The 27818-nt window shown below is 39.8% G+C and overlaps 5 protein-coding genes across 7 annotated transcripts; 2 read left to right on the top strand and 3 right to left on the bottom strand.

Annotated features, from left to right (window-relative positions):
• Nucleotides 1–1384: 1384 nt before the first annotated feature.
• cacng3a (calcium channel, voltage-dependent, gamma subunit 3a) lies at nt 1385–5585 on the top strand. The gene is made up of 4 exons (XM_079462237.1): nt 1385–2035; nt 3034–3117; nt 3388–3528; nt 4239–5585. Exons 1-4 carry the CDS (start codon nt 1762–1764, stop codon nt 4958–4960), a joined length of 1221 nt encoding a protein of 406 aa, XP_079318363.1. The 5' UTR covers nt 1385–1761; the 3' UTR covers nt 4961–5585.
• LOC306897457 (uncharacterized protein) lies at nt 5401–12436 on the bottom strand. Its single transcript, XM_079462236.1, has 11 exons — nt 12191–12436; nt 11652–11978; nt 9095–11287; nt 8664–8734; nt 8519–8577; nt 7999–8150; nt 7601–7760; nt 7328–7519; nt 6883–7104; nt 6271–6427; nt 5401–6189 (listed from the first exon to the last, which is right to left on the bottom strand). The coding sequence occupies exons 1-11, from the start codon at nt 12231–12233 to the stop codon at nt 6115–6117; spliced, it is 3651 nt and encodes a 1216-aa protein (XP_079318362.1). The 5' UTR covers nt 12234–12436; the 3' UTR covers nt 5401–6114.
• A 1080-nt stretch (nt 12437–13516) lies between these two features.
• ndufab1a (NADH:ubiquinone oxidoreductase subunit AB1a) lies at nt 13517–18352 on the bottom strand. Of its 3 annotated transcripts, XM_079462126.1 has the most exons (5): nt 18156–18341; nt 16857–16985; nt 16673–16760; nt 14921–15027; nt 13517–14585 (listed from the first exon to the last, which is right to left on the bottom strand). In XM_079462126.1, exons 1-4 carry the CDS (start codon nt 18312–18314, stop codon nt 14936–14938), a joined length of 468 nt encoding a protein of 155 aa, XP_079318252.1. In that variant the 5' UTR covers nt 18315–18341; the 3' UTR covers nt 13517–14585; nt 14921–14935. The 3 variants fall into 3 exon arrangements, 2 of the variants coding, with proteins under 2 accessions (XP_079318252.1, XP_079318251.1); XR_013787006.1 differs by lacking the exon at nt 13517–14585 and having other exon boundaries at nt 14614–15107; nt 16454–16760; XM_079462125.1 differs by lacking the exon at nt 13517–14585 and having other exon boundaries at nt 14614–15027; nt 18156–18352.
• Nucleotides 18353–18360: 8 nt separating this feature from the next.
• On the bottom strand, nt 18361–26840 carry palb2 (partner and localizer of BRCA2). Its single transcript, XM_079462123.1, has 14 exons — nt 26772–26840; nt 24616–24765; nt 24450–24494; nt 24019–24078; nt 23758–23914; nt 22267–23517; nt 20744–22170; nt 20491–20646; nt 20298–20380; nt 19988–20149; nt 19778–19894; nt 19202–19289; nt 18975–19126; nt 18361–18890 (listed from the first exon to the last, which is right to left on the bottom strand). Exons 3-14 carry the CDS (start codon nt 24486–24488, stop codon nt 18683–18685), a joined length of 3900 nt encoding a protein of 1299 aa, XP_079318249.1. The 5' UTR covers nt 24489–24494; nt 24616–24765; nt 26772–26840; the 3' UTR covers nt 18361–18682.
• Nucleotides 26613–27494, top strand: rasd3 (RASD family member 3). Its single transcript, XM_079462124.1, has one exon. The coding sequence runs from the start codon at nt 26743–26745 to the stop codon at nt 27376–27378; it is 636 nt and encodes a 211-aa protein (XP_079318250.1). The 5' UTR covers nt 26613–26742; the 3' UTR covers nt 27379–27494.
• Nucleotides 27495–27818: the final 324 nt, after the last annotated feature.

The raw sequence follows: 27818 nt of genomic DNA, 5'->3' as shown, positions 1-27818 counted from the left end.
GTTTTAGAAAATAGTTTAAGATTCAACATAAGATACATGCATATGATGAGAATGTGATTCATACGAGCTAAACAAAACTCCATCCTGACTGAAACCTTAATGTGCCATATCTGTGTGGGGTTCTATGCCGTTGTGTCGTGTCGGTGTTAAACAGACTCCATAAGGAGTTTGAGTCTACCCTATGCATGCCTGGTAAAGCCCTTGCTCTTTAACTCTATGTTTACATATTAACCATGTGTGTCGGTAATGGGTGGATCTGTAGTAGTATAGATCCTTGTAAGGGTTATGGTGGGTGACATTTCTGTTTGTTTTCTCTTGTAATTATATGAATTAGAAATACAAGTATTCTTGTCTTCCAAATGAGCGTACGGTGATTATATAAGGACAGTCTGCTTTTCTTGGTGTCGTGACCGGAAAAGTGTGGACGTGATGTATCATATTTGTAGTACAGAATAAATGGACGGATAGATGTTTGGGAACAAACGAACAATGGCACGAGGAAAGAATCAGAAAGGAATACACGAATAGCTGACAGCCTTTATCGTTTCTGTCCAGAACACTTAAACCTTTCCAGCATGTGCACAACTGTAAATTGATAATCTGGACTTTTCACAATCAACACTGAATACAACATGCACATTTTAACGTTTATATCTCGTGGCCCTGTGTTAGAGCTGATATTTTAGTTTTTCTATCATGTTTTAATGATGAAAGCTTCAAAGGGCTTCCTGTTCAAGAATCAAACACCCCAAACCAGATTTTAAACTATGCAAGACAGGTGCATGTCAACAATCACACATTGACATTAACAGACAGCAGCTGTGTTTGGCTATACAGTGGAATGTTATTGCTGGTATTTGTGGAGATGTTTTGCATGTTATTTATTCATGTTATGTGGCCATTAAAACTGAAATTTTCAAATGGCGATCTGTGTGTCCGTATGGTGCGTCCACGGTTAAATGTGTCTCGGTAAGCAGATGTGGAAATCAGAACTTGACCAGTAAATTGTGCATGAAAATATTAATATTTTTTAACTATTGATAAAGCTCTTTAATATTGCATTTTTACATATGGTGCATCTCAATTATTTAGAATATCTTAATAAATGTCAATATTTTTTGTCACTCATTTCAGAAAGTAAAACCAATAGATTCATTACACATAGAGTGAAATATTTCAAGCCTTTATTCCTTGAGATTTTGATGCTTATGACGTACAGATAATGAAAACCCAAAGTTCAAATATATATTTATAGCTATTCTGTTGCATTACGTAACTTGGTAACGTGGACTTTCGGTGTCCTGTCTACTATCGAGCGCAAAATAAGAGGCGGTGCTTTATAGCCACAATGATGTGTAGAGGTCTAACAAAAGATACAACCCAAAGAGTCTGGACGTGTCACTGGGTACACAGCGACCAGTCATGGACGAACTGGTTTTAACTCAAGAACCGCGGAGAGGAACTTTTATCATCACAATGACTTTTGAAGGAAGGTTTTCTAGGACCTGGACAAAGCAAGATAAATGTTGATGTGTCAGGTAAGTTATTGAAGAACTAGTGCAATGGAATAAGGATTTAATTGAATGCAGCTTGAATAGATGGAATTAATCCCAGTTATCTATCTTGAGGAACTCGTTCAGTTTTGCGCGTAAAAGTCTGGAGCGCACGGCGCGAAGGACCCGTGCCAAAGCCTCACGGGAAATATCTATGATTTTATGATTATATTTTCCGTGAAAGCTGAAAAAACATCAATGACCCTTCATGTGGATAAACTTCTTTTGGTTACTGGTGTTCACGAATGACACACCTGCTCTCGAGCGAAGGATGAAGGTGTCTAACCGTGGAGCGCAGATGCTCGTCACCACGGCCGGAGCTTTCGCAGCCTTCAGTCTGATGACCATCGCCGTGGGAACGGACTACTGGTTATACTCGCGTGGGGTGTGCAGGACCAAGAGCGCGAGTGACAATGACACGAACCGAAAGAATGAAGAGGTGCTCACGCATTCAGGACTTTGGCGGCAGTGCTGCATGGAAGGTAACGAATGTGTGTATAAATGAATAAAGTAGTAAAATATACTTGCCAATTTTTTTTTAATTCTTGTGAAATGGTTCTGTAGTTTCGACCCATCTCTCATACTCTCTGACCTATATTGGTTCAACATCGATACACTGAATGGAACGTGTAATGAAGCGTGCGCGCCGTTAAAAGGACATCGACAGCGTTCACGTTACACGTTTAAATGTAAAAGAACAACAACGATTATAAATTATTAAATGACTAACATACATGATAGATGGTTTTCACAAACGCTCTCCTGACTGTGTACACTAAGAAGGATACAAATCCACGGATACGTTTGCTTTACGCGGCAACTTTACGCACATTGAACAGATACTTTACGCGGCAACTTTACGCACACATATGAGCATACAGCAATGAAATAGACATCCTATAAAGTTAAAAGATTATTGTGTATTGTTTTCGGACCTTTAGATTAGATTCAACTTTATTGTCATCGTGCAGAGTACAAGCACAGCATACAGTTGTAACCAGAAGGGGAAATAGAAATGCGTACAGAATATAAATAACGTGTTTATATACACAATAATGATTTTTACAGAGTAAAATGTTATACAGCTCGGGTCAAATGAAAACGAATATAAATAGGCCTAAGTGCGAATGTACAGACATTGTGCATATGTATAAATGGCCTGTAATAACTACTGAATCACTTAGTGCCACAGAGAAACAAATATGTAGGCTATATTGTCATTGTTTAAAGGTTGCCCAGCTTCAATCCAAATTGAAAGGTTGTCCGTGTATATTGATATTGTTAAAGATTTGATAGCATTAGTCCAACCATGTGGAAAAAGGCAATGGCCATTCATTGACAGTGTGTGTGTGTGTGTGTGTGTGTGTGTGTGTGTGTGTGTGTGTGTGTGTGCGTGCGTGCGTGCGTGCGTGCGTGCGTGCGTGCGTGCGTGCGTGTGTGTGGATGGGAACGTTTCTGGACGTCTGTGTTTGTCCTACAGGCGTATTCAATGGGGTTTGTAAGAACATTGATCATTTCCCAGAGGATGCAGATTATGAACAAGATGCTGCTGAATATCTATTGCGTAAGTATCTAACATTCTACCAAGGCATGCACAAACATGCACATTTCCATCATATATAGCATACAGACCACATACTTGTCCAAATTGTGGGAAAATAAAACATTGTTTAAAGACATGAAGGTTACTGCCAATGTATAAAAACACCATAAAAACAGGTTATAGGAAATTCTTTCAAAATAGTTCAAATGCAGGATGTTTCATTTTATGGTTGGGTAAACTAGAAGCAATTTGACATCTGTGGAATGTCCTCATTTTTAATGCGTTTTACAGGTGCTGTGCGCGCCTCTAGTCTTTTCCCGATCTTGAGTGTTGGACTGCTGTTCATCGGTGGAGTTTGTGTAGCTGCTAGTGAATTCTACAAGAGCCGACACAACGTCATCCTGAGCGCGGGCATCTTTTTCGTCTCAGCTGGTTTGTACACACACTTTCACGCGTTTTAACACCATATATAAATCAAATGTACTCACTAATCCTGAAATCCTGGTTGAAATCACCACCGCGTGTGAACCCATTCATTCTTTCAGTGAATGTGCGCTTGCGCATTGTTCCCAAGCCTCGAGCGAGCATTTGCTCACACGCGTTGTTAGTGGTATGACCCACATCAAAAATGAAATAAATTTATACAGTAATCTACTATTAAGATCTAGTCATATTATTTAATTATAAGTCACTTCCAACGCTTTGTTTTGATGTCTTACAGGAAATTAACTAGCTTTTAATTGGAGGTTAAAAAATGCAATTAGCTGCTTCTTATAAAATAAAATGTTGTTTAATCTAAACACTCCCAGATTCAAAATTCGTGTTTTCAGTATTATACTTTTAAACAATAGGTGGCATTATAATCAAATATATGCACTATTTCAGTAGGGGAATAGCAAGGAGCGATTTACGCATTTGGCACACGCGTTTATCCAAAGCGACTTACGTTGCATTATACTATACGTTTGTTTGTGCCTATGTGCAATCCCCTTGGATCGTACCCGACGGTGGCATTGCAGTGCCATGATCTAACCACTGAGCTACAGGAAAGTGAGTTGTGTCTCTGTTACCATGTGTGTCACAAACACGCATTAACTACATTTATTTGCATTCGCAGAACAATATATGTCTTTGGTTTCTAGGTCTAAGTAACATAATTGGCATTATCGTTTACATTTCGTCGAACGCTGGCGACCCCAACCAGAGCGAGTCCAAGCGCAGTCACTGGTACGGCTGGAGCTTCTACTGCGGCGCGCTTTCCTTCATCATAGCGGAGACAGTCGGCGTCCTCACCGTGCACCTGTTCATCGATACGCACCGCGTGCTGAGAGCGCGTTCCCATCGCTCGCTCCATCCCAGCTCACATCCACTGCAGCCTCGGCGCAGTACCAGCTACAGGTCCCGTTACCGCTGGAGACAGGGTCAAAATCGCTCATCTGACTCCCGATCGCGCGAGCCCTCTCCTGCTCGCCAAGGGAACGACCTCGGACTGTACGCGCAGGGACGCGGGCTACCACCAACAGTGACCCAGGCACTAGACCACAGCCTAATTAATACCAGGCGCGGGTTTGCGCATTTCCATAACTCCGTCATCGCCAACAATACTTTCGTGAAGCCTCATGTGTTCTCCGCGCAAAGCTCTGTGAAATCAGAAACAGGAATTCCTTTACAAAACTCTTTGTGCTCAGAAAAAGGGTTTGGGTTTTCAAATGCACATGGACACAATTCAGCCAAGTCAGAAAACGGAGTAATACTGTCACCGAACTACAAACAAGGCTCGGCACATCACAGTAAAACACACACAAAAAGCGCTGTGAAGGAGGCCTCGTGCGGCACTGCAACAAGGAGAACTACTCCAGTATAATAACAAAAAAGGCTTCAAGTCTCTGCTGCTATATGAATATGCGACATAATGCTACTTTTTCATTTATGAAATATTGTTAATGGACTAAATGACGTGGATTGACACTGGTGCTGCTTACTGCATACCTTCTGCTATTATCTCAATATAACATATAGATGCAGAAGTGAACTAAGTTAGAAAGTAGATAACACGTGAGGATCACAAAAAAGAAAACTACATTAATCTTCCATTTAAAAATCCACATGGATCATAAAATCAGGAATTCATATTTTGATATTTCATCAGTATGGCAGACGCATTAAATGTGTATTACCCTTTTGTGGTTGACAGTACAGTCTAACTTGATGTGATGGTGTGATTTATAAAAGAACAGTATATTCCTGACTTATTGTCGTTCTTATTGTGTAACAACGGAAGTAATACATTGAGTACAGCCATTTCATTTCGAACTTGATAAGCACTGATATGTTTTTATTATTTACTCACATCACAACTGATGCATTCCCGGGAGCAGGCCTGGGGTTAGGTGGATTGATTTTGGACACAATGAGGACAGAACATGATAGTGACATTAGTGACTCTCCAGTGTCTGGGTCACTATTTCCTATAAAGATCGTGAAGCTTTGTGTGCAGTCTCGTTCATTGAAAGCATGTCATAAAATATCCGGATTCCCTGACAGATAATACAGAAACATGTGTTTGTCCTTAAAATGACATTTTGTCCAGCCATATGAGAGATGGGTCTTTTATTATGAAAAACAAAGTATGACCTATTTTAGAACAATCACCATATTAGATTGTAACTGCTCTTGAATAAGAAAATGGCAACAAGAATCAAAGCATGACTTATTTTTAAATCATGGGTCTCGTACTGTTTTGCATTACAGCCACGATACCACGATGTCCTTTGGTTTTTATTGTGTGGTATTACCAACAACCAGCAGAAAAAGTACAGTTATGATGACTGACCATAACACAGATCTTACAGTTATCCAACTCCACAAGCATTGTGCAGCATTGTCCGAGGACGCTGAGAGCAGATCCCAATAAAAGTATTAAATGAGATTTGTCAATATGGCAAATCCATCCACAAATTCCCACAAACACATGACGATTGGCAAGAGTTTATTGCAGGACCATTTCTAGAGTCTCCATTAGGCTGTCCAACTCTTCTCCAAATCCACCAGCTCCATGCCTTCACAGTAAGAGCGAGGACGAGATACTTTCCCCTGGACATAAACAACAGTTCTTTGTCTTTACCTGCTATTACATAAATATAGAGACGATTTGTGTGTTTGTGCTCTACTTACAGCTGCTGTATTTCTATTGAGCTGCTGTAATAATGGAAACGGTGTCCACTGAATCGGCTCAATCGGCCAACTACAGACTGACAGGTCGCTAGCCTTCCCAGAATCCACCACACCGTCTGCTAAACTGCAGTTGCTGAGATCCCAGCCATACTGAGAACTGAACCACCAGACATACAGAGAAAAAATATAAGAAAAGTAAACTTAATAATAATAATTGTACTGTAATTTCATAACACTATTACTATTAACTGGAAAAAACGACAGCTTGATTAAAATAAAAATAAATACAATAAAAATGAATGTAGCACATTAAACTCAAATTAATATGAGGGAATAAAAGCTAATTTAAATAATTAATAAAGTTGTAATAAATCAGAAAACAAGCTCTGGTTTACAATTGAATACACTTTCAATGAAATTTAGCATCAAATTAAGAAATCTATTATAACAAAAAGGAAAGTCTTAACACAAGTCTTTAATTTTTTAATTAAATTAAATCATAACATTTTAAGAGATCATTCTGATATACTATGCGTCCATAAAATATTTATTCAACACAAAAACATACATGCATTTTATGTACCCAGTAGCGTCCAAATACTCTTATAGTACCTGTTGGGATATATAGTGTTGAGGTGTGTTCCACTTCCATGGTATGTGGAGACCACAGAAAGCGTGTCGTCATGGTAACAGCAGGTACGATCAAGGGCTCTTAGGTGCAATATTTCATCAGAACGGGTGAAGGCGGGGTTATCCAAAGAATCTTCCGAGCCCGGCCAGGACCTTCCCCAAAACCGAGCCGAGAGCTCATCGAAATGATTAAATCGCCGATAACTGAACACACACGAAGATAACGTAACATGAATGAAAGTATTTGTGTGGTCTAATTCAGCACACCCCATGCTTTTGTCTCTTTGAATAAACCCATGGTTTGTTGTGATAGGCCGGCAACTTCCTGAAACTATTACCATTAACACAATCAGAGCTACAAGCTCGTAAATGACTGCCTGGGTGTGTGTGTTTAGACAGGATTGTTTTGATTCTGTGTGCATGATACCTGCTGCGTGTTTGTTCCACTTTGGCCTGCATAAGCATGCTTTTAAAACGCCGCACCGCAAGATAGGATAGGAGGGCCATGACTGCTGCCACGGCGATCAGAACCCCGAAGCACACGCCCACCAAGCGGGGCCGGGTCATCCGGAGGTCACAGCGCTGACCCATGAACCAATAATCCTCTCCGACGGGACACCTTCAAAATGTGCATTCAATAAATGCATGGTAAAACATATAGAGCAACACATACTGTATGTGTTATGTAAATGTGAATTACTGGCAGAGAGGCTGCTGATCGGGGCGATGCACACAGATGCCCTGATGTTTACAGTAGTCAAAGTGGCACACAGATGTGCAGCTGGCATTGATCTTTGAAAAGACACACTGAAAGCCAGATGGGCATTCAAACAGCCAATCACAAACATCGGTCTGCAAACCTAAAAGAAAGACGGCAAAGTTGTAGTATGGATTATGATTATGTGGCATGATATGTTGACATTCCTAGTTATTTTAAATCTAATATTTATTGTGTTATTATTTATTAAAACATTTTGTAGACATGCATTCCTGTGCATTGATACACAATGATGGATTTGTCCAAAATAAAGCGTGTGGCAAGCCACTCATGATGTGCCATTAGATTTGTAATTTGTTTAACATCTCAATGTCACCTACTTCCCAATGTAATGTTTTTCACTCTAACTCCACCCACAAATAGCTTTGGCAATGGTTTTAGTCCCGCCTCTTGTAACAGAGACTCCGCCCTCCCCAACCAGGGGACTGCCTTTACTGTCTTGAACTTGACCACCGTTTGCAGGAGCGGACCACTGGTGACCAAACAAATAAAAATTAAAGGTTTTTTCTTCAGCTAAATCCCTTTTAATAATGACTTACATAAGCTTGAAGTGGTATATTTTCAGTGTTTTAATTTAGAGTCATATGTATATAATAATTCCAAATTTTTTATATAGTATAACATATTTCAAACACATGTCATGAAATCCCTGCAAATCTTTTTAGAATTCCTGGGCATTTACAAACTTGAGATTGAGAAACTCATGTTATACAGTCAGAAAAAGTCATGCAATTACATCAAACGTCTTAAATGCTGTTTCATGTTTTTCCGCAGGTTGTGTTCAACCATATCTATTACACATTTAATGGCTTGGATTTATGTATTTTAATATATATTTACTTGCGCCAGGTAATATGTTGACTCTGGTACCCAGGGACTCTCTGCAGAAATGGTTCCATCTGTAGGATTGAATGAGCGCCAACATATTGTAATGCTAATATAAATATAAAAACTACTGATAATAAGTAAAAGGTAAACATTTGACCTCAAGCAGCCTCATGCTAGCGTGAACGTTTTCTTCCAAGGTCATTTGTAAGAGCACTTGGAATGTCTCCTCTGAAAAACAGCAGATTTTTAATGGAAAAAATGTGATCCAATGTTAAAAATGCGTTCTGCTGTGTGGAAAAGAGTGAATCAGTCTAAATTGGAAGTCTGACATAAGTTAATTATCCAATTTAGCAGAATCATGAATCATCTGAGTTTTTCCAAACTGCACTTGTTTCCAAATAGAACAGCGTGAATTTTCGTACCGGTCCAGGCTGGTTAGGTTCTGGTCTAGATGGTGAAAGCTGGTTGACCAATTTTTATGCAGGGGTGAACTATCCTTTTAAGCTTATTAAAATGTCTGATAGGGACTCCTGCATCCAAAATATGATATTGACCAGTCATGTTAGTAAACAATCATAGGTTACTCACCCTTGATGATCGCCGGCTGGTCTTCCACTATGAAATAATGTCTTCCATGTGTCCACTTCCTGTCCGAGTTGAATGGAGTATGGATCAAAGATGTCTGAGTGACTGTGTGTGTAGATATTGCGTGTTCATTGGTCCAAGCAACATGACCGCTCGTGATCGTAGGTTTTGGAGGTGTGATGGTGCTGGGCTGTGTCACTGGAATATGTGAATGGATTTGGACTGAAGGATTCTCCGTGGATGTGGCGTGCGAAATCATCTTGGACTGTTTAGTAGTTAGTGTTTGAGGATAAACAGCACTTGAAGTGGTTATGCTGACAGGGGTACGGATGTGTGCAGATGTGATGTCAACAGCTGATGGGCTCAGCGTGGACGCTGTGGTGCGAGTAGTTGTGCTTTTCATATTTTCGATTGATCCAGTATGAACGTCATTGCCATGTGTCCTCTTGAAATTTGTTGTCAGACTTCTTCGAGTGGGACTGCTTGTGTGGGTCATTACAGAAAAGTCAACATTAGCCTGTGTGTTTTCTAAAGGCGATGGAGACAAATACTGAGGGGTGGAGGTGTATACAGAGACCTTCGGTGTATTTGGAAGCACTGTTTGCGGAGAATTTGTGCGAGTGTTGGTTTTCCAGACCTGCGTTGGGGAAATATCAAGTTCCTTTAAATCTGTGCGGCTCTCAGATCTCACCGTAGTGATGTGTTCAACAGTGATGTCAGAGGTCACGTTAGGATTCATCCGAGGACTGACAGAACCTGATGAAAGGATTGAGGGAGGAGTTGTGCTTTCCTCATTCCTCAGACTTGCTTCATTTTGTTGGACTGTAGACGGTACGTACGGGGTGCACGTGAGGTTGCGACAATCGCTTTCATATGGAAGTGGTTTTGTGTCTCCCTCTGGCATACTAGAACCAGCAGGGGTCATGTCTGGAGATGTAGTCGATGTGAAGGAGATGCTGCTTTCCTTGTTGTGTGATGTTAAGTAGGAGATTTCGGTTTCAGAGATGTATGCGGATGCTGAGCTGGTTTGTTGGGTACTTGTGTCGTCATGACTTTGGATGGCGTGTGAAGTGTGGATGGCTGACTCTTTAGAAGACATTAAAGGCTGCATGGATTGTGATCTTTGTAACGCGTGCTTTGTAGAAGACATGCTTTGTGTTGAGCTTAAGGTTAATGGGTTATTCTCAGTTGTAGAAAGGAAGGAAACGTTCATCTGAGGTTCGGTCAGTCTACTTGTAGAATCAAGAGACTCTGAGTGGTTGGTGGTGTTTCTTTTATGGAAAACCAACGGGTTGCTTTGATTGACATCTGGAAACTCAGAAACCACAGGCGTGGTGCTCACAGATGTTGAATCATTGTGTATTGCTCTATATGAATTAGTAATATTTACATTTGGAGGAGACATCATTGGAGAGCGATATGTTCGGTCCGTCTCTGATCTTACAGGTCGGTTTTCATGTGTGATCTCTGGAGCCTCCAAATCAAATCCACTTTCTGAAAATGGTAGCACAATTTTATTAGGATGCGTCGATGGGGTTGCTTCACCTTTGGTGGTAGGAAAATCTTGTTTTACATTTTTATCGAACAGACTTGTGTGTCCAACATGTGGAATGACCGAAAGAAAGCTGTCTGTCGGAAACATTGGATCACCTCGCTTGGCTCTAAGTGTATTTGACAGAATATCTGTGTCCATGCGCTGTGAACTTTCTGTACGTTGTGTCACAGTATTTGTGTCCAAATGTGACGGTGTGCTTGTTTTAACATCACTTGACTGTTTGGGTGTAGTGCGTAAAGGCAGCGACGATGATGAGTGGACAGCAGTGGAAGACCAGGCTATAAAAGGTTCATGGGTGTTAGATGCAGAGTTTGGGTCTGTCCCGCTGAGTGTATCAGCATAAGAATTTGTGCCAACGAGCGAGAGGTCAGAGATCCATTTTCCAGCTGTTTCCTGCCCATTGTTCGTGTTTTCCTGCGGAAAAGGAGGTTTGCTGTTATCGACCAGGTCAGACACGCCTCGGCTCTGCTGTACGCTTTCACCTCTGGGAGTGTGTGTTTTGGGAATGTGTGTTCGCTGTGGAATGTCTGGGGTATAGGTTACCCCGTTTGAGGCGTTCGGAGAGGGAGATACTGGGTTGGCATCTGAATGTGTGTAAGGAATCAAAGCGGGATCGTGACTGGTGTCTGACGTATTCCATCCTGAGAAACACACACACGCAAATAGACAAATGAATGGAAACAGGAATTGCTCGATTTTTCAAGACACAGAATTCCAACAGTAAAGGAAACAGGCTACCCTTCATACGTTGACCTTGCCACTTTCCATCATAACTTTCATCTAAATAGAACAGGCCTGACTATATCATATTTAACTTATCCCCGGCAGTACGAGTATTTACTATAGTAAACTGTAGCATACAATTATTTATTATCATCCAGTATATACGGATGTAAATATTATACCGTGGTAAAATATACTAACAATGGAATCCCATATAGAAGAATGTTAAGATCTCTTTACAATAGTTGTTGTTTTTTAAGTGACTGGACACAATACACTTACTCAGATATAATGCGTCTGAAGTTTCGACAGTCCTCCATTGAACGATGGTTCTTCCAGTCCCGGAGAAGAACGCGCGCTCATCTCTTGCGTAAATCTGTTCATGCTCGTTCCCAAATTTAATCCCAAGAGAACCATTACCAAGAGAAATGACGTCTATATAAACTGTCTGATTAACACAAGAATCAATAATCCAAGTGCACGAGCTGTTATCCGTAGTTTGATTAAATACAGAGCGATCTGGATGTGAAGGGTACCGGATAGAGCCGCTCTTGTGCCGAAGCGCATTGACTTTACCCCCACACTCTCCGATCTCTAACAGCGCATTACCTGCAGAAAAACATGTAAACCACTCAGGAAATCTAATGTTTTAGATGCGTTTTTCTTAACAATGAATTATGTATGTAACTAAGGTTCTCCATAGTTATTACAAAATGACAAAACGTCGAACTCAAATGTCATGGTCGTGTCTTTCAGGTATCCTATTTTATACCATGGTGCCGTTAAACTTCATTATCATTTTGCTGTAGTAACAGTCTTACCTGGCGAGAAAATAAATAGGAAAAGAAACACAAAACGACGCATGTTGCAAGACGAAACATCCCAGGAAGGAATCCGTCCTCACGGTGAATTCCATAAAGAATATTTAACGCTACTAAAATAAAGTGTATGTGATCTCAAGCTGGTCCAAAAATCCGCCACGACAAGAAGAGTGAAGTTCATCCCTGTTGACGAGCAGACCACAGGCTGGTTAAATGAAACGTGGGTGAGTCCCCGCGCGCGCGCGCACTGGGGTGTAGACATCAGGGTCTCCAGATGAATGCGATTAGGCATCTTTTCAAGAGGAGAAAACCCAAACGGATGCTGTTAACGGGACAGAGAGGGGGTTTTGAGATTAGGTTAATTAGCCAGTATGTACTGTATGTGTCCTGAAGTTATAGTATCTAACATAACACGCATGGGGACATCCTGGGAAAATGTAGGCCTATGGCTTATTTTGTTGCATTTTTATGTATATATTATAATATTTTTTATATTATAAGGGTAAAATGTTACCGTTATACTTACAAGTGCAGCTGAACCCTGCTGAAAAAAACAAGAAACATGACAGAACAGAAATAGGTTTCCATTAAAATACCATTATGAACCGTTAGCTTTTCCATTAAAACCACTGTAACTTCTTTAATTGTTTCTATTGGGTTTTTTTCAGCAGGGCCATAAAATAAGGTTTTAAAGCGATTTGTTTTATTTGGTTTTTAATGGAAACTGGTTCTATGTGATGGATTCTACTGGAGGGATGTTTAATCCTACTGGAACAATGCCCAAAAACACTATACAAAAATGATATTTGTGATAGTTTTAATAGAAAAAGCCAATGGAAACCATTCGAAGTTCTATTATGGTTTTTGTTTTCTTTAATTCCCTGGTGAAAAAAACTATATTAAAGACGTTATAGTGGTTTAAAGGGGACTTGTACTGGCTTCAATGGAAACTGTAAATGTTCTACTGGTATTTGATGGATTATATTGGTGGGATGTTAAATCCTATTGGAATAATGCCCAAAACACACTACAAAAAGGAATTTTGTATAATGGAAAAAGCTATTTGGTTGTAAGGGTATTCTAATGGCAACCATCAGCATTTCTGTCATGGTTTCTATTGGGGTTCTATGTTTTTGTTCAGCAGGGAAACCTTCCCAGAAATTGTAATGGATTCAATGTTTATAATAAGAAATGGACTCGTTTTAATGGAAACAAAAAGGACCTTTGTGGGTCTTGGCTAGAAATGTGTTGGGTTCTATTGGTGGGATGCTAGTGGCAGATGGGAACCACTATAAATCCTGGAATAAGGCCCAAAACACACTACATCAAATAATTGTGTAAGGTTTAATACTTCTGGAAACCATTAGAATTCACAGTACAGTAGGGTACGGTATGTCCTCATTTGGATCACTACAAGTAAACATGTTTAAGAAAGAAAACAGTGTTTGTTTGTGCTCCCTGACAAGCTTGTGCTCCCGATTAAAACTAGAAAACAGATTAACATGCAGCACTCAGGATTCATTATCTACACAGTGAGTGTACCTAGACTGCTGAGTTTGGGGTTTGAAGCCCGGGTTAATCCCCTCTATATACAGTTCTTAAAATAATGAGGGTATTTACATGTTCCTGTGCGCATAAATGCCCCAACACTCAAAGACTGAAGAGGAAATGCCTGGAGCATCCCGCCCTGGCTTCTCATCATCACAGTGAGAGGTACATTCAGAGACATACTAACACACACATAAACACAGAGGGAGGGACCGGGATTTATGACACCTAAAAGGGAAACCCAGGATTACTGAAGTCCATTAGAGAAAGCGAATATCTGCTGGTAAACTTAAACATTGAAGATTTTAGTTCACAGATTTCGTCAATGTCTCTTGTTTGTTTTAACAATTCCTCTGTTATTTGACATATCAACATTTTCATAGTCTACAGTACATGAATGTTAAACGGATAGTCCAATTAAAAATAATCATGTCGTTCAAAAGCTGTTTGTTTTTAGGTTTGTTTTTGTGTGCATATCATGGAAATCAATTGGAACTCATTTTGTTAACTCATCATAACTTATGATTTGGCATTTAAGGAATCTCTTAATGTGGAACGTGTGAATGTGGAACTTTTAAACCCATTAGACAGGAATGGAGAAGTATCATTAACTTCAGCCACATGACAATAATTGATGTATGGCGAGAGAAAATTTCCAGTGGGAGATTTTACTAGCTTTAAAAGTGATAACTTTAGGGGGTAAAGATTAGGTACTGGACAAAAAATGTTTTGGCACTAACTCTGGAAAAAAGCCTAGCTAGTATTTCCAGTAGGTGGTGCTATATCCTGGCAGATGCAGTAACATGCCATCTAAGTGTAGCTGATGTTTCCAAATGCATTGTGGTTCCTGAAGACAGAAATAAATTAGGCCCTTTAAAAGATATTTGAACTCTTTATTACTGTAGTTTTCATATGAATTATTCACATTATTTGCACACTCTTATTGTATGAATGAGGAACTTGTGCATGTAGAACAGAATCAAAGTCAGAAAAAACAGCCAAAGACTCTAACAAAGATTTAAACATTTATCTAAATACAAAAAAGCATAAACTTGAACAGTTTGCGACCAACATTTATGATCTTTGACAGGTTTCTTAAACGTGGATGAAAAAACAGTGTTCATGTTCAACATAATATATTTTCATTTGGGTTTTAAACATTTGAATTGTTACCAAACTTACAGTGAATATTTATGCTTATTCATAGACATCCTTCTTGTCTGCAATGTACTGAACGATCTCTTGGGGTGTCATCAACTTCTCTGCTTCTGCATCAGGTATCTCAAAACCTGAACACATGGTATCAATTGTATAAATAGTCGCAAGTCTTGTTTGCACAAAACAGGATTCTTTAACAACCATCTATAGGCTACACCAGGGTTCCTCAATTAGTTTTCACCAAGGGCCAAATTCTACTAACAATAGCAAGTCAAGGGCCACCGACTATAATTGGATAACTACAATGTTTGTTCTGCTATTATTATTATTATTGTCATTATTATTATTATTCTTTTTTTTTACAGTTGTTTATTTGTTTTAAAAAAAATCACAATATAAATATGTTTTTTATTAGTTCTATTTCCTCAGTTTTGATAAAACAGTAACGTTATATTCACAAACTCTCTTCAGCACACGACGAGCTCGGAAACGACGATGTGGCAGACTCGAGCTCTCGCGAATAAAGTTTACCAGCCTCGTGACTGCATCCATCGTCTCTTTCATTTTTCAACACCGATTTATGAAGCTAGTGCTTATCAGGCCTTTTTGATGTCCAACCATTGAGGGAGCCCCGTCAGTAACGACAGAAACAACTTTGCTCAAATCTAATTCATTATTTTTAAAGAACTCCGTTAGTTCGTTAAAAAGTATTTCACCGGTTGTGCGGCCATGCATCGGCAGCAAACAAGCAGCTCTTCGCGGAAATCCTTCCCATAAAAAAATCGGACAAACACCGCTGTGCAATGTCGGTTAGTTCGCGAGACGAGTCTATTGCGAGTGATATGGCTTCTGCTTTCTTTATGTCTTATAACAGATTAGACAGGCACTCACCCGCCAATGGCTCCACTCTTCTTGTTGCTGTGCAATCAGATAATGGAACCTGCTCCGTTACCATTTTCTTTATTTTCGCGTCGTGATTTAGAAGTTTATCCACCATGTCAGTTGCACAGGTTTTAATTAATTCGGCCTCATTGAACGGTTTTTTGGCCTTTGCCAGGTTCCAAGCCACACGTAAGAATGCTGCGGTTACAGGCTTTCAGAATGTTCCGGATAACTGCATTTGAAATTTCTGCGCAATGCCCCGAAATGCCGTTTCAAGTTATCATTCTTGCAGACCGCCACGGTCTTGTGCATAATAAACACGTTGGCTTTGCATTGTGGTGGTCAGGCAAAATAAAACAAAACTGTTAAGTCCATTCGCTTTTAAATATTCTGTGTCTACCTTTCTCTTTTTTACAATCGCCATGATTTCGCTGTCAACCCTTGTCACTAGCTGTCAATGAACCTGCGCCGTTTGCATTTTCGCGCCAGCATTGTGATTGGCTGATGGAGTACCGCGAGAGCTATGTGAGATCAGAGTGCTTCGTGTGTTTTCGTGCGGTGATGTCATGCCAACCCAAATGAAACTGAATACACTTTTAGTGCATCAAGCGGGCCAAAAAAAATCATTTGCGGGCCGGATGTGGCCCGCGGGCCGCCTATTGAAGAGCCCTGGGCTACACATTTAATGTGCATAATGGTGTATTTTGCAAAATAGAGCTAATTTTGTATTATTTATAACCCCATCAGTAAGAATACAATATTGGCAAATTACAGCCAAAGCGAATAATCTGGATATTACGGTCACACAGTCAATTAAAGTTTGTTCAAGAAAAGACACATCTGTGAAATAAATCATTATAACTTAAATTTTAAACATTTGATATAGGTACAAACCAAATTCATCTTCCATGGCCATGATGATTTCCACCTGGTCTAAACTGTCCAGTCCCAAATCCTTCATGAAGTGAGACGCAGCCTGAAGCTGTAAAATACATTTAAACAAAGCTCATTGAACACTGTGTCTACCTTGTATACCTAATATTGAGAACTAAAAATACAGGATTGATGGAGTATCTACCTTCTCAGGGTTGATCTTGTCATAAAGCTTCAGGACGTAGAGGACACGGTCACGAATGGTTTCTAGTGTTAACGGAGGCAAATCACCGTACTGCCTCCACTGACGGACTTGAGGCAAACTGCCCGAAATCTACAAAAACAGGACACATTAAAACATTATAAGGTGTGCATATGAATGTGTGTATGCCATTGTAGTTTTTTTGTGTGTAAACAACAAAAGGAGAGAATTGAGGGAACTACTCAAACCATCAAAAAAATTAAAATGGATTTGATGGCTATAATGGGAATTGTATTGGTTTTATAGGAATCTATTTGAAATGATATCTGACAAACAGGAATCAATAGAACCATTAACTCATCCTGGATTAATGCCTAAATGACACCCCTGCTGAAAAAAGCAATAGAAACCCATGAGATAAATTCAAATGGTTTCCTTTAAAATACCATTATGAACCATTAGATGATTATCCATTAAAACCATTATAAAAATATTTTTGTAGTGTGTTTGGTGCATTATTCCAATAGGATTAAACAACATTTAACATGATAATCTTAAATGAAATTATTTTGTATTTCTGCCTTGTTGTGCAAGGACTGTCGAGCTTTTGCCAGAGGGGAACCGGATTCCCCTGGTTAGGCCTGGTTTCCCTCTGAGGCTTTTTCTCCTCCAATGGAGTTTTGGGTTCCTCGCCACTTACTGGTTTGCCTGGCCGGGGGGCTGCTAGAATTTTTATAGTTGTATTTAATCAACACTGCATATAGGAATTTATAATCTGTCTGATATTTGACCTGTGTTTTGACTATAAATAATGCTGACTTGACTTCCCATCAATAAAATCATCACATACCAGTTAAAAAATAACAGTTTCCATTAACGCCAGTAAAAATACCTTTACAACCATTTGAACCATTATAAACATCTTTAATGGTGTGCATTGCAGGCAGGAAACTAATAGTTCATAGAGGTATTTTAATGGAAACCATTATTATCTAATGTTTTCTTTTAGCAGGGACTACATAACGAGATTTTGTAATAGTTTTAATGTTAAACAGCTGATAGTTCATAATGGTAACCATTAGATTGGGTAGCAGGGCAATTACTTAAAACACATTCTGTCGATGCGTAACTTAGATTGCGCTGTAAGGCAAGTCATATAATTCAAATTTATTCTGTGCGTGCACAGCAGAAACTGAAATAAAGTCAGACATGTGAAATAATGCTGTTTGGTAATGAGCAAAGTCGTGTTAAGTAAAGACACGGGTAGGTCATTGGATGTCATCAGTCATTCCTCTCTCTTACCTTCGCCAGCGAAGATTTGTGCCCGTTACCCAGAAGTGAAAATGCTCGTCCGTGGGAGAACGGTGCTGCTGTTAACGTAACGGCGGTATTTAGACGGTTAATATGCAATGAACGATAGTTCAGTGATCGGACACACCGGGCAATGATGCGCGCCGCCATGTTTTCCGCTCCCACAATGCACGGGACTGACACGGCGCATGCGCAACTCGATCTTACAAAATAGCCACGCAAAATGCTTAGTTATTTTATTATGTACATCTATCTTTTACTCTCAGCATTTAATACAATTATAAGTGCTTAAACCGGTTTAACAGAAATACATTTATTTTGTCACATCCAAACCAGTTCTGTAAAAACGTTTCTATGTTTGTGTGGGACTGCGTCAGTAAACCGGGGTGTTAGAAATGCAATGTCTGTATCTCAAATGTTTTATTTGTAACAATGTTATTACTGAACAACAATTTATCAAAATAATTGAATTATCATGACAAAACAAAGCATGTCAATGCACATCACTTGATGCTTATTTATACAGTGTTGTATTGAAACACACTAACATCCCCATTCAGATAGCCAGTCAGCAGTGTGTCTGGCCCCGCCCACCGAGCCAGTCGGCACAACTCATCAAGGACCCCAACAACTTTCGGCACTCTTCCTCTGAGATCCCAAACCGCAATGTGACCGGACTGGAAAACGCCAACAAGCCCAGATCCAAAGACATCGCCATCTATCAACCTAAGGGAGAGACAGTTATTAAATAAACGAAACAATGTGGACTAATATCGCATTCATCGTTTCACAGAACATGTGATGTCTTACTGTTGTATGTGTCGAGCGGGGTTGCTGATGGAGGTCAGTGTGATGTGTTTGCCAGTGAGGGGATTCGAAGCAATCAGAGCAAAAAGGGTTGTGTTACTCTTTTCCTCCTCGCATACACTTCCAGTATTCTGAAGTAGTAAACAAAGCACACCCTACAGAAGGAAACGTACGGTTGGTTATACAATAACACATACCAAGACTTGCACAAAGGCAATACTCTTACTTACTCTGTATGAGTATCCCATCATGCAGTTTGTCATCGGTAAAGTCTTTTCCAGGTATATAGTCTGAAGCAGATGGCCTGATTTCATACTCCTGGAAAATTAAAAGTTGAGATTTATATAAAGAAAAACATTCAATTCAAATTACTTCTTTGTTTTACCTAAGTTAAAGAGGTATTAAGTATTTCAAGTGTAAATTGTATTGAGTAACTAAATGTTATTCACTTTCTTGCAATCCAATCTCTGCTTTAAGATATGCAGAATAAAAGTATGAGTAAAATATTGTGAAGTGCATTTCTTAAAGGAGTAGTTCACCTTCAACACGAAAATTGGACATCATTTACACACCCTTTTGTCATTTCAAACCTGTATGACTTTCTTTCTTCTGAAAAACACAAAAGAAGATATTTTGAAAAATGAGAAAAGAACAGCACAGCCCCCCATTCACTACTATTGTAAACAATGCAAGTGTATGGGGGGCAGTTAACCACGTTCTTCATAGTTTTGAAGTGAAAAGAGGATGTGTAAATGATGACCAATTTTCATGTTGAAGGTGAACTACTCATTTAATCCGATCCTCACCATATAAGGAGGGTTTTACATTCTGTCCAACCAACCAGAGCATCTTTCTCCCCTTCTACAGTTGCAAGTGTCCGAATGTTCTGCTTCGCTGAAACCAGGGGAAGAATTTTCACAACCCTGAAACGGAAAAGATGTGTTAGGAAATATATACAGTACATTTTTTTCTATCCTTTATATACTTCTGTACATATCTATCGACAGACTGGTTACCTTCCCTCCTTGGTTAAGGTTATGACAGTGACTTTCTGCTGATCTCCAGGGGTGGAGCAACACACAAGACGACAGTCAGACACGCCCACCACTGCTTGTAGTGCATCTTCGCACACAACATTCTGAGTGAACGGCCCGTCCATACTTGGACAACAAAGAACTCTATCATAAACACAGAACATTTTAATTTTAAATGGTGTCGTACTAAAGTGTATACAACTGCTTATGACTATACGATTTTATAGCACTTGATTTTATTTAAAAAAAGTTAGGAAAATAAGGATTTTTGTTATATTGTCTATTCTATTACCTTGCTTCTGTGATTTCTAAGTGACCCAATGTTACACAAAGCAAACCTGAAGAGTCTGGAATGGCTTGCAAGGACATGACAGACTACAAAAACAAACACAGAAGAGTCCATTTAAAGACAGCACTTTTTATATTTACTATTGAACTTTTGCATATATGACGTTAAATGCAACTGAAGGAGTCATTTGTTTCACCTGTGCAAATGTCCAGGTGTGTATAAGACTCCAAGGCTGAACTCCCTTCTTTTGAGTCCAAAGGCACACACTCCATTCTCCCGCCACACATATGCACAAGTCCTCCACCATCCATCGTACGAAACACAAATCCAACACGCATCCACCCTCCAGGGCCTAACAGAGAGAACAAATGTATGTATTCTTTAAATATAAGGATGATAGATTTTATAAATCATCTCATAAATATATGAAATGCTCCCATTTTCTGTACCTTGAAAGTATGCGTCTCCTGAAGCAACGAGGAACAATGTCCTGCCTTGGGAAGGGTTGTAGAAGGGGATGAATTGGACATATCAGTGCCATGTTTCTTTGCTTCATCTGCATTAGTAGTGCAAACTATTTTGTCTTCTTTTTGCTGATTGGTGGAAGTATCAAACGAGATCGCCTCATCGTGACTCACATCAACATGCTGAGACTGATTCTTAACCACATGGTTGTGAGTTTCAGTCTTGAGCTGAGTGTGTTTACAGGTCTGAACCTCTGTTTTTGGATCGCTCTGGGTTTTCTGAATATCAGGGTTGTGTTGAGCTGCGGATCCAGAAAGATTGTGAGGTTGAACTTCGATCTCAGGTGTGCAATTCATTTTACGTTTACATTCTGGATTGTTTTCTGTTTCAAAACTGCATTTCTGTTCACTTTCCATAATGCATAAAGCCTGCATTGCAGTTTCTGGCATGATTAAGTTCTCATGTCCTGTTCCACTGTGGTTTGCATTATTTGGATGTCCCATAATCATTTCTTGACTGACTACAGTTTGATTCTGTGTCTCAGTATCTCCCTCTGCTTTGCTTGGATCCGAACTTTTCGTAGTGGTGTTAGCTTTGACATTTCCAAATGTTTTCCATGTGACTAAATCTGGAGACACACAACCTGTAGGCATTTTTGAAGAGGGAGACCTACGGCTGTCAGGAGAGAGGAGATGAGGTTGAAGATCTGTGGGAGAAAAATGTGGGCTCAATCCCAAAGACGGCAGGGAAGAGTCTTGACCTCTCTGGGTGTGCGAGGTAAATGAAAGACTCAAATCTAGTAACGCTGGACACAACGGGCTTTTCTCAGAGAGTGTGTGTGAATCCATTTGCTTGTGCATTCGTGAGTCTACTTCAGGATCTACGTTAAGCACATTTTCATTTCCTGAGGGTTGTGTCTTTACAGTGTGTTGGTCTTTTGCTGTCTTCTCTGTTTTGACTATTGTGCCGGTTTGTTCCGGTCCACTTTCTATCCGATCTGAGGATCTGCTCTTTGATTCGTTTACATGGTCAGCGTGTTTCTCAGATTGCTCAGTGTTTTGTGTCTCAATCTGTGATTGGTCAACAGGGTCTGACTGACAAAGAGGTAAACTATCTTCGAGGGCTAAACTAGTTGGAGGTTCTGGATTAAATAGTTCTCCGCCAAGAACTTCAGAGTTACCCTTTCTGCCCCGCGCTGTCTGGCACCTGTTGCTCCGTCTTGTGTTGTATACACGATGGACAAAGGGTTCCACGAGTGAAGAGGACAAACACAGTTTCTCCAACTTCAGTTGACCAAAATCTTCATCTGGTAAGTGGAAATCCTGGATGTCAATTGATGCCAGCAGTCCATCTTTGGTGGCTTGTAGAGCTTGAACAAGTGAAGATAATGATGGCAGGAAAGGTGATTGATCTAAAAACACAAAACACATTCACAAACATCTATTACAAAGACAGCATCAGACAGTAATCAGAGATGAAAGTGATTTGCTGCGATATGAAAACTTACCATCTTTCATCTGAGGCTGAGATGAGGGTCCTCCAGTTTGGAGGCCTTGCCCCCTCCTAAATATAGGATACAAATTTGAATCCGGGAGGAGATTTGACTCGAAGTAAAGCTGAGAATCTGGGAGATGCTTAAAATCTTGTGTGACTTCTTCCTCTTTACTTGGACTCAAATTTGCTGTAGGCCGAAGCGACAGGATTGGCTGAGAATCCCCTTGTGGGCTTTCCTCCAATTCTGACTGAGGGGTGGATTTTGACCCTATAAGAACCAAACTGCCCAATTGTGAATCACTTGAAGGAAGTGATATTGCACAATCTGAAGCAGCTTTGGAACAAGGACTCCTAACTATGGTCGTTCTACGACGCCCTCTTCTCCTCTTACCTTTCCCTCTACATCCGTCATGGTTGGTTGACCTGCGTACTGATTCTGGAAGTTCTGAGCTCACGTGACCTCTACCACGCATTTGCGATTGGCTGGGCTTGCGTCTGCCCCGCCTCCCACTTAGCTGGCTCTGAATGACAGCATCGAGATTGACAGAACTTTGAGATGCTGCCATGCGCCGTGTTGTTCTAATATAATATTCAACAGGAAAAGTTAAACCTTCGACCAGCGTACAAGAGTCTAGAGCTCCAGACATAAATGAAGAGTATTTAATATCTTTATTTGAATCCTGTGGAAGAATCCCGTCTGATTTGGCAGTACTTACTGAAGCAGATGATGAAGTGAAAGAGGAGGTTTGGATGGGGTCCAAATACGCAGCTGTTCTTGACTGTAACTTCTCTTTAGAACGACCAACAGGAGGCAACTGTTTCTGGCAAATGATAAGAGTTTGAAAGGCCATATTATTCTCGTCACTTAAAACCACTGGCTTGTTTGCAGATTCACAGTTCACTTCAGTTTTGTCAATACTTGTTAGCGTCTGTGGTTTCTTTGCAATTTTATCTGTTTTTCCCTTTTTTGGCAAGTCCTTGTTCTTCTCCACCTTACATGGCATCTCAAAATGTCTCTCTTTTTTCAGTTTAGCCTTTTCCTCCGTGCTATCACTTTTTCCTTGCATGAGACTTTCTTTCTCTTGGCTGTAGTCAGTGTCTGACTCTCGCTCTTTGTTCTGCAGTCGCAGCCGGCTGCGCTTAGAACGCAGACGGTGGGCGGGGCTTCGCATGCTTGCAGGGGATGCAGGCGGAATCTCAGCAAATTGAAATTGGATGGCAGGGATTTTCTCAACAGTGGAAAACACAGAGGTTCTTTTTTCAACTGAAACAACAAGAATCAGCTTTGTTAATATCCTGTTAATCCTGTTTAAATAAACATTATTATGATTGTGGACAAAACAAAGTTTTGAATAGGGACAATTTGCAGAATCCAGAAGTATTCCAGAAAGATAAAAATATAATTTTTACATAGGAAATGTGGTTAATGTGAATGATAAAGCATGTAAATCTGTTTTGAAGTCCACTTATGAATATTAGAATCGGACTGGACTTAAATACTTACTAATTTGTAACTGTTGAGCCTCTTGGTTGTCAGAAAGTCCTGAAGCCAGCACAGAGGAAGATGTACAGCATAGTAATGATGATGATTCATTGTGTGTTAATCTGTTCTGGTGAGTGACGGTGCCCTGTCTGCGAACTGCATCCCTGTTTTCTGCCTTCTGAAAGAAAAGGATTAACAGCATTGTACATGTTGGAATAATATGACTAATACAGTACAAATCATTGTTCTCTGCATGTAGACTAACAAATTCATTAAGTGTACCTGCAATCTTCGAGCTGTCATCTCGTACTCCTGCTTCAGTACCTCCAGTCTTCTTCTCAACTGTGAAATATTAATTGAATCACAAATACGTCAGACATCCTTAAATAAACTGAATTTTAATCCCTCACATAGTACTAAATAAACATACTTTAACCAGGTAAATACCCACAATGGCGGTTTAACTGGAATACATTCACATAACGTTACTACAAATTACTATGGAGGTAAAACTACAGTGATAATGGGTCATTCAGAAGTGTATATATATACAGACATCTACATGACACAGATACTCAAGGGTGCTTTAAAGAATTTGCCATGGTGCATGTCAATAAGTTGTTTATTCTGCATATTAATGCAATACATGTTACAATAACATGGATGAGTTGTCAAATTTTAAATATATGCGAATAGAAAAAGGTATAACTTACTGTTTCTTTGTCATCGTTAGGGTGAATATCTTCCTCCATGTCGTACTGTAATGTAAGCCGTGATTAATATTGGTCATACGTTATTAAACGTGCCGTCAAACGTATAGAACTGTCTAGCACAAATTAATTTAGATAGAAATAACTATTTGTTTGATTTCATTCATACCTTAAAGAGAAGGTGGTGCCTCCGGGTGTATTTTGCGTTTTGTTTACGGACTCTCAAGAGCAAGTCCTGCTCAATTCTCCCGCGACTTCCGACTGCAGACAGAGCTAATCGATCACAGATCGTCTGATCCTCTTCGCTCTGATGCTGATACTGTAAACGTGTAACGTGGTGATATTAAGGTCATTGACATATTTAATTTAATCAATATAAATTACACTACATCATGTACAGAAGAATATAAACGTGTAAGGATCTGTATGTGAACGATGCTTCAGAATTCTTTTAGTAATGTCTAACACACTGCCACTTCGCACAGTGCAAAGGAGCCAAAGATTTGTATCTGGTGTGTTATTTTAATTTTGAACACTCGAATTATTTTCATATTGCAACTGTTATGTGCAAAGTGTAAATAATATAATTATTATCTAATATTTTTAAAAAATATTAACACTAGATAGTTGACTTTCTATACGAATTATTTAGGTTAAATGTCAGTTGTCAATATGCGTAAGAATTTATTTTGACCAGGGCTTCTGTAAAGAAAAACATATTTTGAAATACAGTGTCTTGATATAGCTGTTGTCAAAAGTATGAAGCACTACTCATAAACATGCTTTTAAACCATTGCAAAATATTGGTTTTTGATAGGTGTGTTGTTTTAAAGGGTATTAAACTTGTTTTATTTAAACTCATTAGTAGGTCTTGATCTTCTTGAAATGACTAATTCTTATTCTTGTTAATCAAATTCCATATCATGTGGGATGTTCTCTTCATTCACTGAAAGGGAGCAAGTGAACCAACCCTGAGAGGACACAAATTCTCCGGAAGGATGGTGGACTGTGTGACATTTCCGTGTGGGATGTAGGAGGCAATTGGAACTCCAAATCCATGTTTTCAGTGAGGTGATAGTGTTATTACAGTGTGTGTCTGCTTGTGCAGTGAATGACGATGTCTCCCCGATATTTTAATCCAGGGGATTACACAGGAAAGGTCAACTCCTCTGCTCCCGTAACATTTCCTGTATGATGACGAAATGTGAGTCACACGCTTTTGGTATCTTGTTTTTTATCTGGAGTCTTGTCTTTTACCTTGCGCAGGTAAAATACTCTGTAAACCTTTATGTCTTTTGTTTCAGGTCAGTGAAGAAAGGTGAAATTACAAATAATAAAAATTAAAAAATGGAAATGGTCAGAAAATACATAAACATTCAGCTTTATTAAAAGTTAGAGCTCAGATAATAGGCTTGTAGACACATAGTTTAATCATTAACCCAGTGTTATATAGACATATTTAATCAGGCCATGTGTGAGTAAAAACACATTGTAAATTTGCCAGTCCACACCTTGAGAATTTAAGCTTTCTGAAAGGTTCCCCCAAAAATGAAAATACTGTCTTCATTTACTTTCCCTAATGTATGAATTTCTTTGTTCTGATGAACACAGAAAAATATATTTGGAAGAATGATTGTAACCAGGTAGTCAAAAAGCCATTATAGATGGCTTATAAAGCCATTTTAGTACTATGGTTGTCATTGGTGGCCAAGAACTGTGTGGTTTCAAGCATTCTTCCAAATATCGGTGTTCATCAAAACAAAGAAATTTAAACAGATCTGTACCAACTCGAGGGTGAGAAAATGAAGTTGTTAAGAATGGCTTACAATTTTTAAGAAAAAATGGTATAATGCATTAAAACAATTACGTAAAGACAAAGGCAGCCTATCTCTTTTTGTAACAGGCAATAGATTATGTATATTGCTTGTACCTGAAGCCATTCCATCCTGAAAATAGCAGTTGTTTTTCCAATAGCAGGCTTCAGCACCCACACGTCGTATCCCTCGTTTTTCCATTGGCTACAGCTGAGTAGCCAGGTAATACGTAGGCGCTCAGCCAGGTAATATAAATAAGACAGTCTTGTCAATGCTTGCCTGATGTCCATGCGACAAGTGCCCTCAGGGAACAGATTAATGGCTTTTTCTACTCCTTTCACACAAACTTGTCTACAAATGATAACGCATGCGCTTTAATTTGTTCAAGTGCATTGCCTAGTTTTACTTAAAGCTATAGGCTTATATAAATAAACGACTTTTATTAGAGGCAAATATCAGACGGCATATATCATACTTCGAAGATGTCTCTGTATGTGCGTGAGAATCGTACCGTGCGCTTCGTGTTTCTTGGCCCCGCCGGGGTCGGAAAAACCGCCTTGATCACCCGTTTCTTACACGATCGTTTCGACTCCAAATACACTCGCACCGTGGAGGAGTTGCATGCACTCGAGTACGAAACAGACGATGCCAAAGTGCGTATTGAGATTTTGGATACGAGCGGCAGTTACGCCTTTCCAGCGATGCGCGCTCTGTGTATGCGCACCGGAGACGCGTTTGCGCTCGTATACGCAGCCGACGAGCCAGACTCTTTTGAGGAGGTGCAGCGACTCCGTGAGGAGATTCTGGAGGTGAAAGGGCAAAAGTTCACTGGCATAACTGTGATCGAGAACAAGGGGGATCTGGGCTGCCGGGGTCGACAGGCTACTGCTGAAGTGATGCGCACGGTGGAGAAGGACTGGAGCGCGGGGTTCGTGGAGACTTCCGCGCGCACCGGCGAGAATATCATTGGGCTGTTTCGGGACATGTTGCAACAGGTGAAGCTGCCGAGCCGTGTCAGTCCGGCACTTCGCAGACGGACACAGACCATGACAATAGAAGCCGCAGCGACGCGGAAAACGCCCCAAATAAAGAAAAACAATAGCTGTATCCTGTCTTAATGGATATGTCACACGATTTTGTGGCTACGTGCATCATACTGATGCTGGACGGACTTGGAATAATATGGACAATGGCAAAGCTGTTGCCTTGGCAAAGTATTGCGTCAGCAACACAAAGGTCCTGGGTTCGATTCCCAAGGAACTGATCAAATGTATACGTTGAACACACTGTTTGTCGCTTTGGTTAAAAAGCGTGTGCCAAATGCATGAATCTAAATGTATGAATGGACTTCAAAAAGGGAGCAAGAAAAAATATTTGATGAATCATCTGCTTTACTGTTAAAATAGTGTCAATTGTAAATTGAATAAATGCAAATTATGTTTTCTAACCAATATGTGTTCTACTTTTTAACTTGGTCCAATTTCTTGCATGTAACAGATGTTAACTTAAGTAGATTGTCAAGTTTTCTGTTTAAAGTTTACCAAGTACTCAGGATACA

The sequence above is a fragment of the Barbatula barbatula genome, assembly GCF_947034865.1.
Source record: "Barbatula barbatula genome assembly, chromosome: 8".
Lineage (NCBI taxonomy): Eukaryota > Metazoa > Chordata > Actinopteri > Cypriniformes > Nemacheilidae > Barbatula > Barbatula barbatula.
Note: the sequence above shows the minus strand (reverse complement) of the source record. Positions and strands in the feature narration are given on the sequence as shown.

Bases quoted from the DNA above. Each gene is read 5' to 3' on its own strand.
- palb2 (XM_079462123.1), bottom strand. From the start codon at position 24,488: ATGGAGGAAGATATTCACCCTAACGATGACAAAGAAACA. The intron at 20,150-20,297 runs GTAATAGAATAG...TGTTTATGATAG, and splicing joins TTAGAAATCACAGAAGCAAG to AGTTCTTTGTTGTCCAAGTA. The intron at 19,290-19,777 runs GTGAGGATCGGA...TTAATTTTCCAG, and splicing joins TGTAAAACCCTCCTTATATG to GAGTATGAAATCAGGCCATC.
- LOC306897457 (XM_079462236.1), bottom strand. From the start codon at position 12,233: ATGCGTCGTTTTGTGTTTCTTTTCCTATTTATTTTCTCGCCAG. The intron at 11,288-11,651 runs GTAAGTGTATTG...TGTGTTTCTCAG, and splicing joins TTCAGACGCATTATATCTGA to GATGGAATACGTCAGACACC. The intron at 8,735-9,094 runs GTGAGTAACCTA...GCTGTTTTTCAG, and splicing joins CCAGCCGGCGATCATCAAGG to AGGAGACATTCCAAGTGCTC.
- cacng3a (XM_079462237.1), top strand. From the start codon at position 1,762: ATGTGGATAAACTTCTTTTGGTTACTGGTGTTCACGAATGACACACCT. The intron at 2,036-3,033 runs GTAACGAATGTG...TTTGTCCTACAG, and splicing joins GCGGCAGTGCTGCATGGAAG to GCGTATTCAATGGGGTTTGT. The intron at 3,529-4,238 runs GTTTGTACACAC...TTTGGTTTCTAG, and splicing joins CATCTTTTTCGTCTCAGCTG to GTCTAAGTAACATAATTGGC.
- ndufab1a (XM_079462125.1), bottom strand. From the start codon at position 18,314: ATGGCGGCGCGCATCATTGCCCGGTGTGTCCGATCACTGAACTATCGT. The intron at 16,761-16,856 runs GTAGATACTCCA...TGTATTTTACAG, and splicing joins ACAAGATCAACCCTGAGAAG to CTTCAGGCTGCGTCTCACTT. The intron at 15,028-16,672 runs GTTTGTACCTAT...CCATGTGTTCAG, and splicing joins GGCCATGGAAGATGAATTTG to GTTTTGAGATACCTGATGCA.
- rasd3 (XM_079462124.1), top strand. From the start codon at position 26,743: ATGTCTCTGTATGTGCGTGAGAATCGTACCGTGCGCTTCGTGTTTCTT.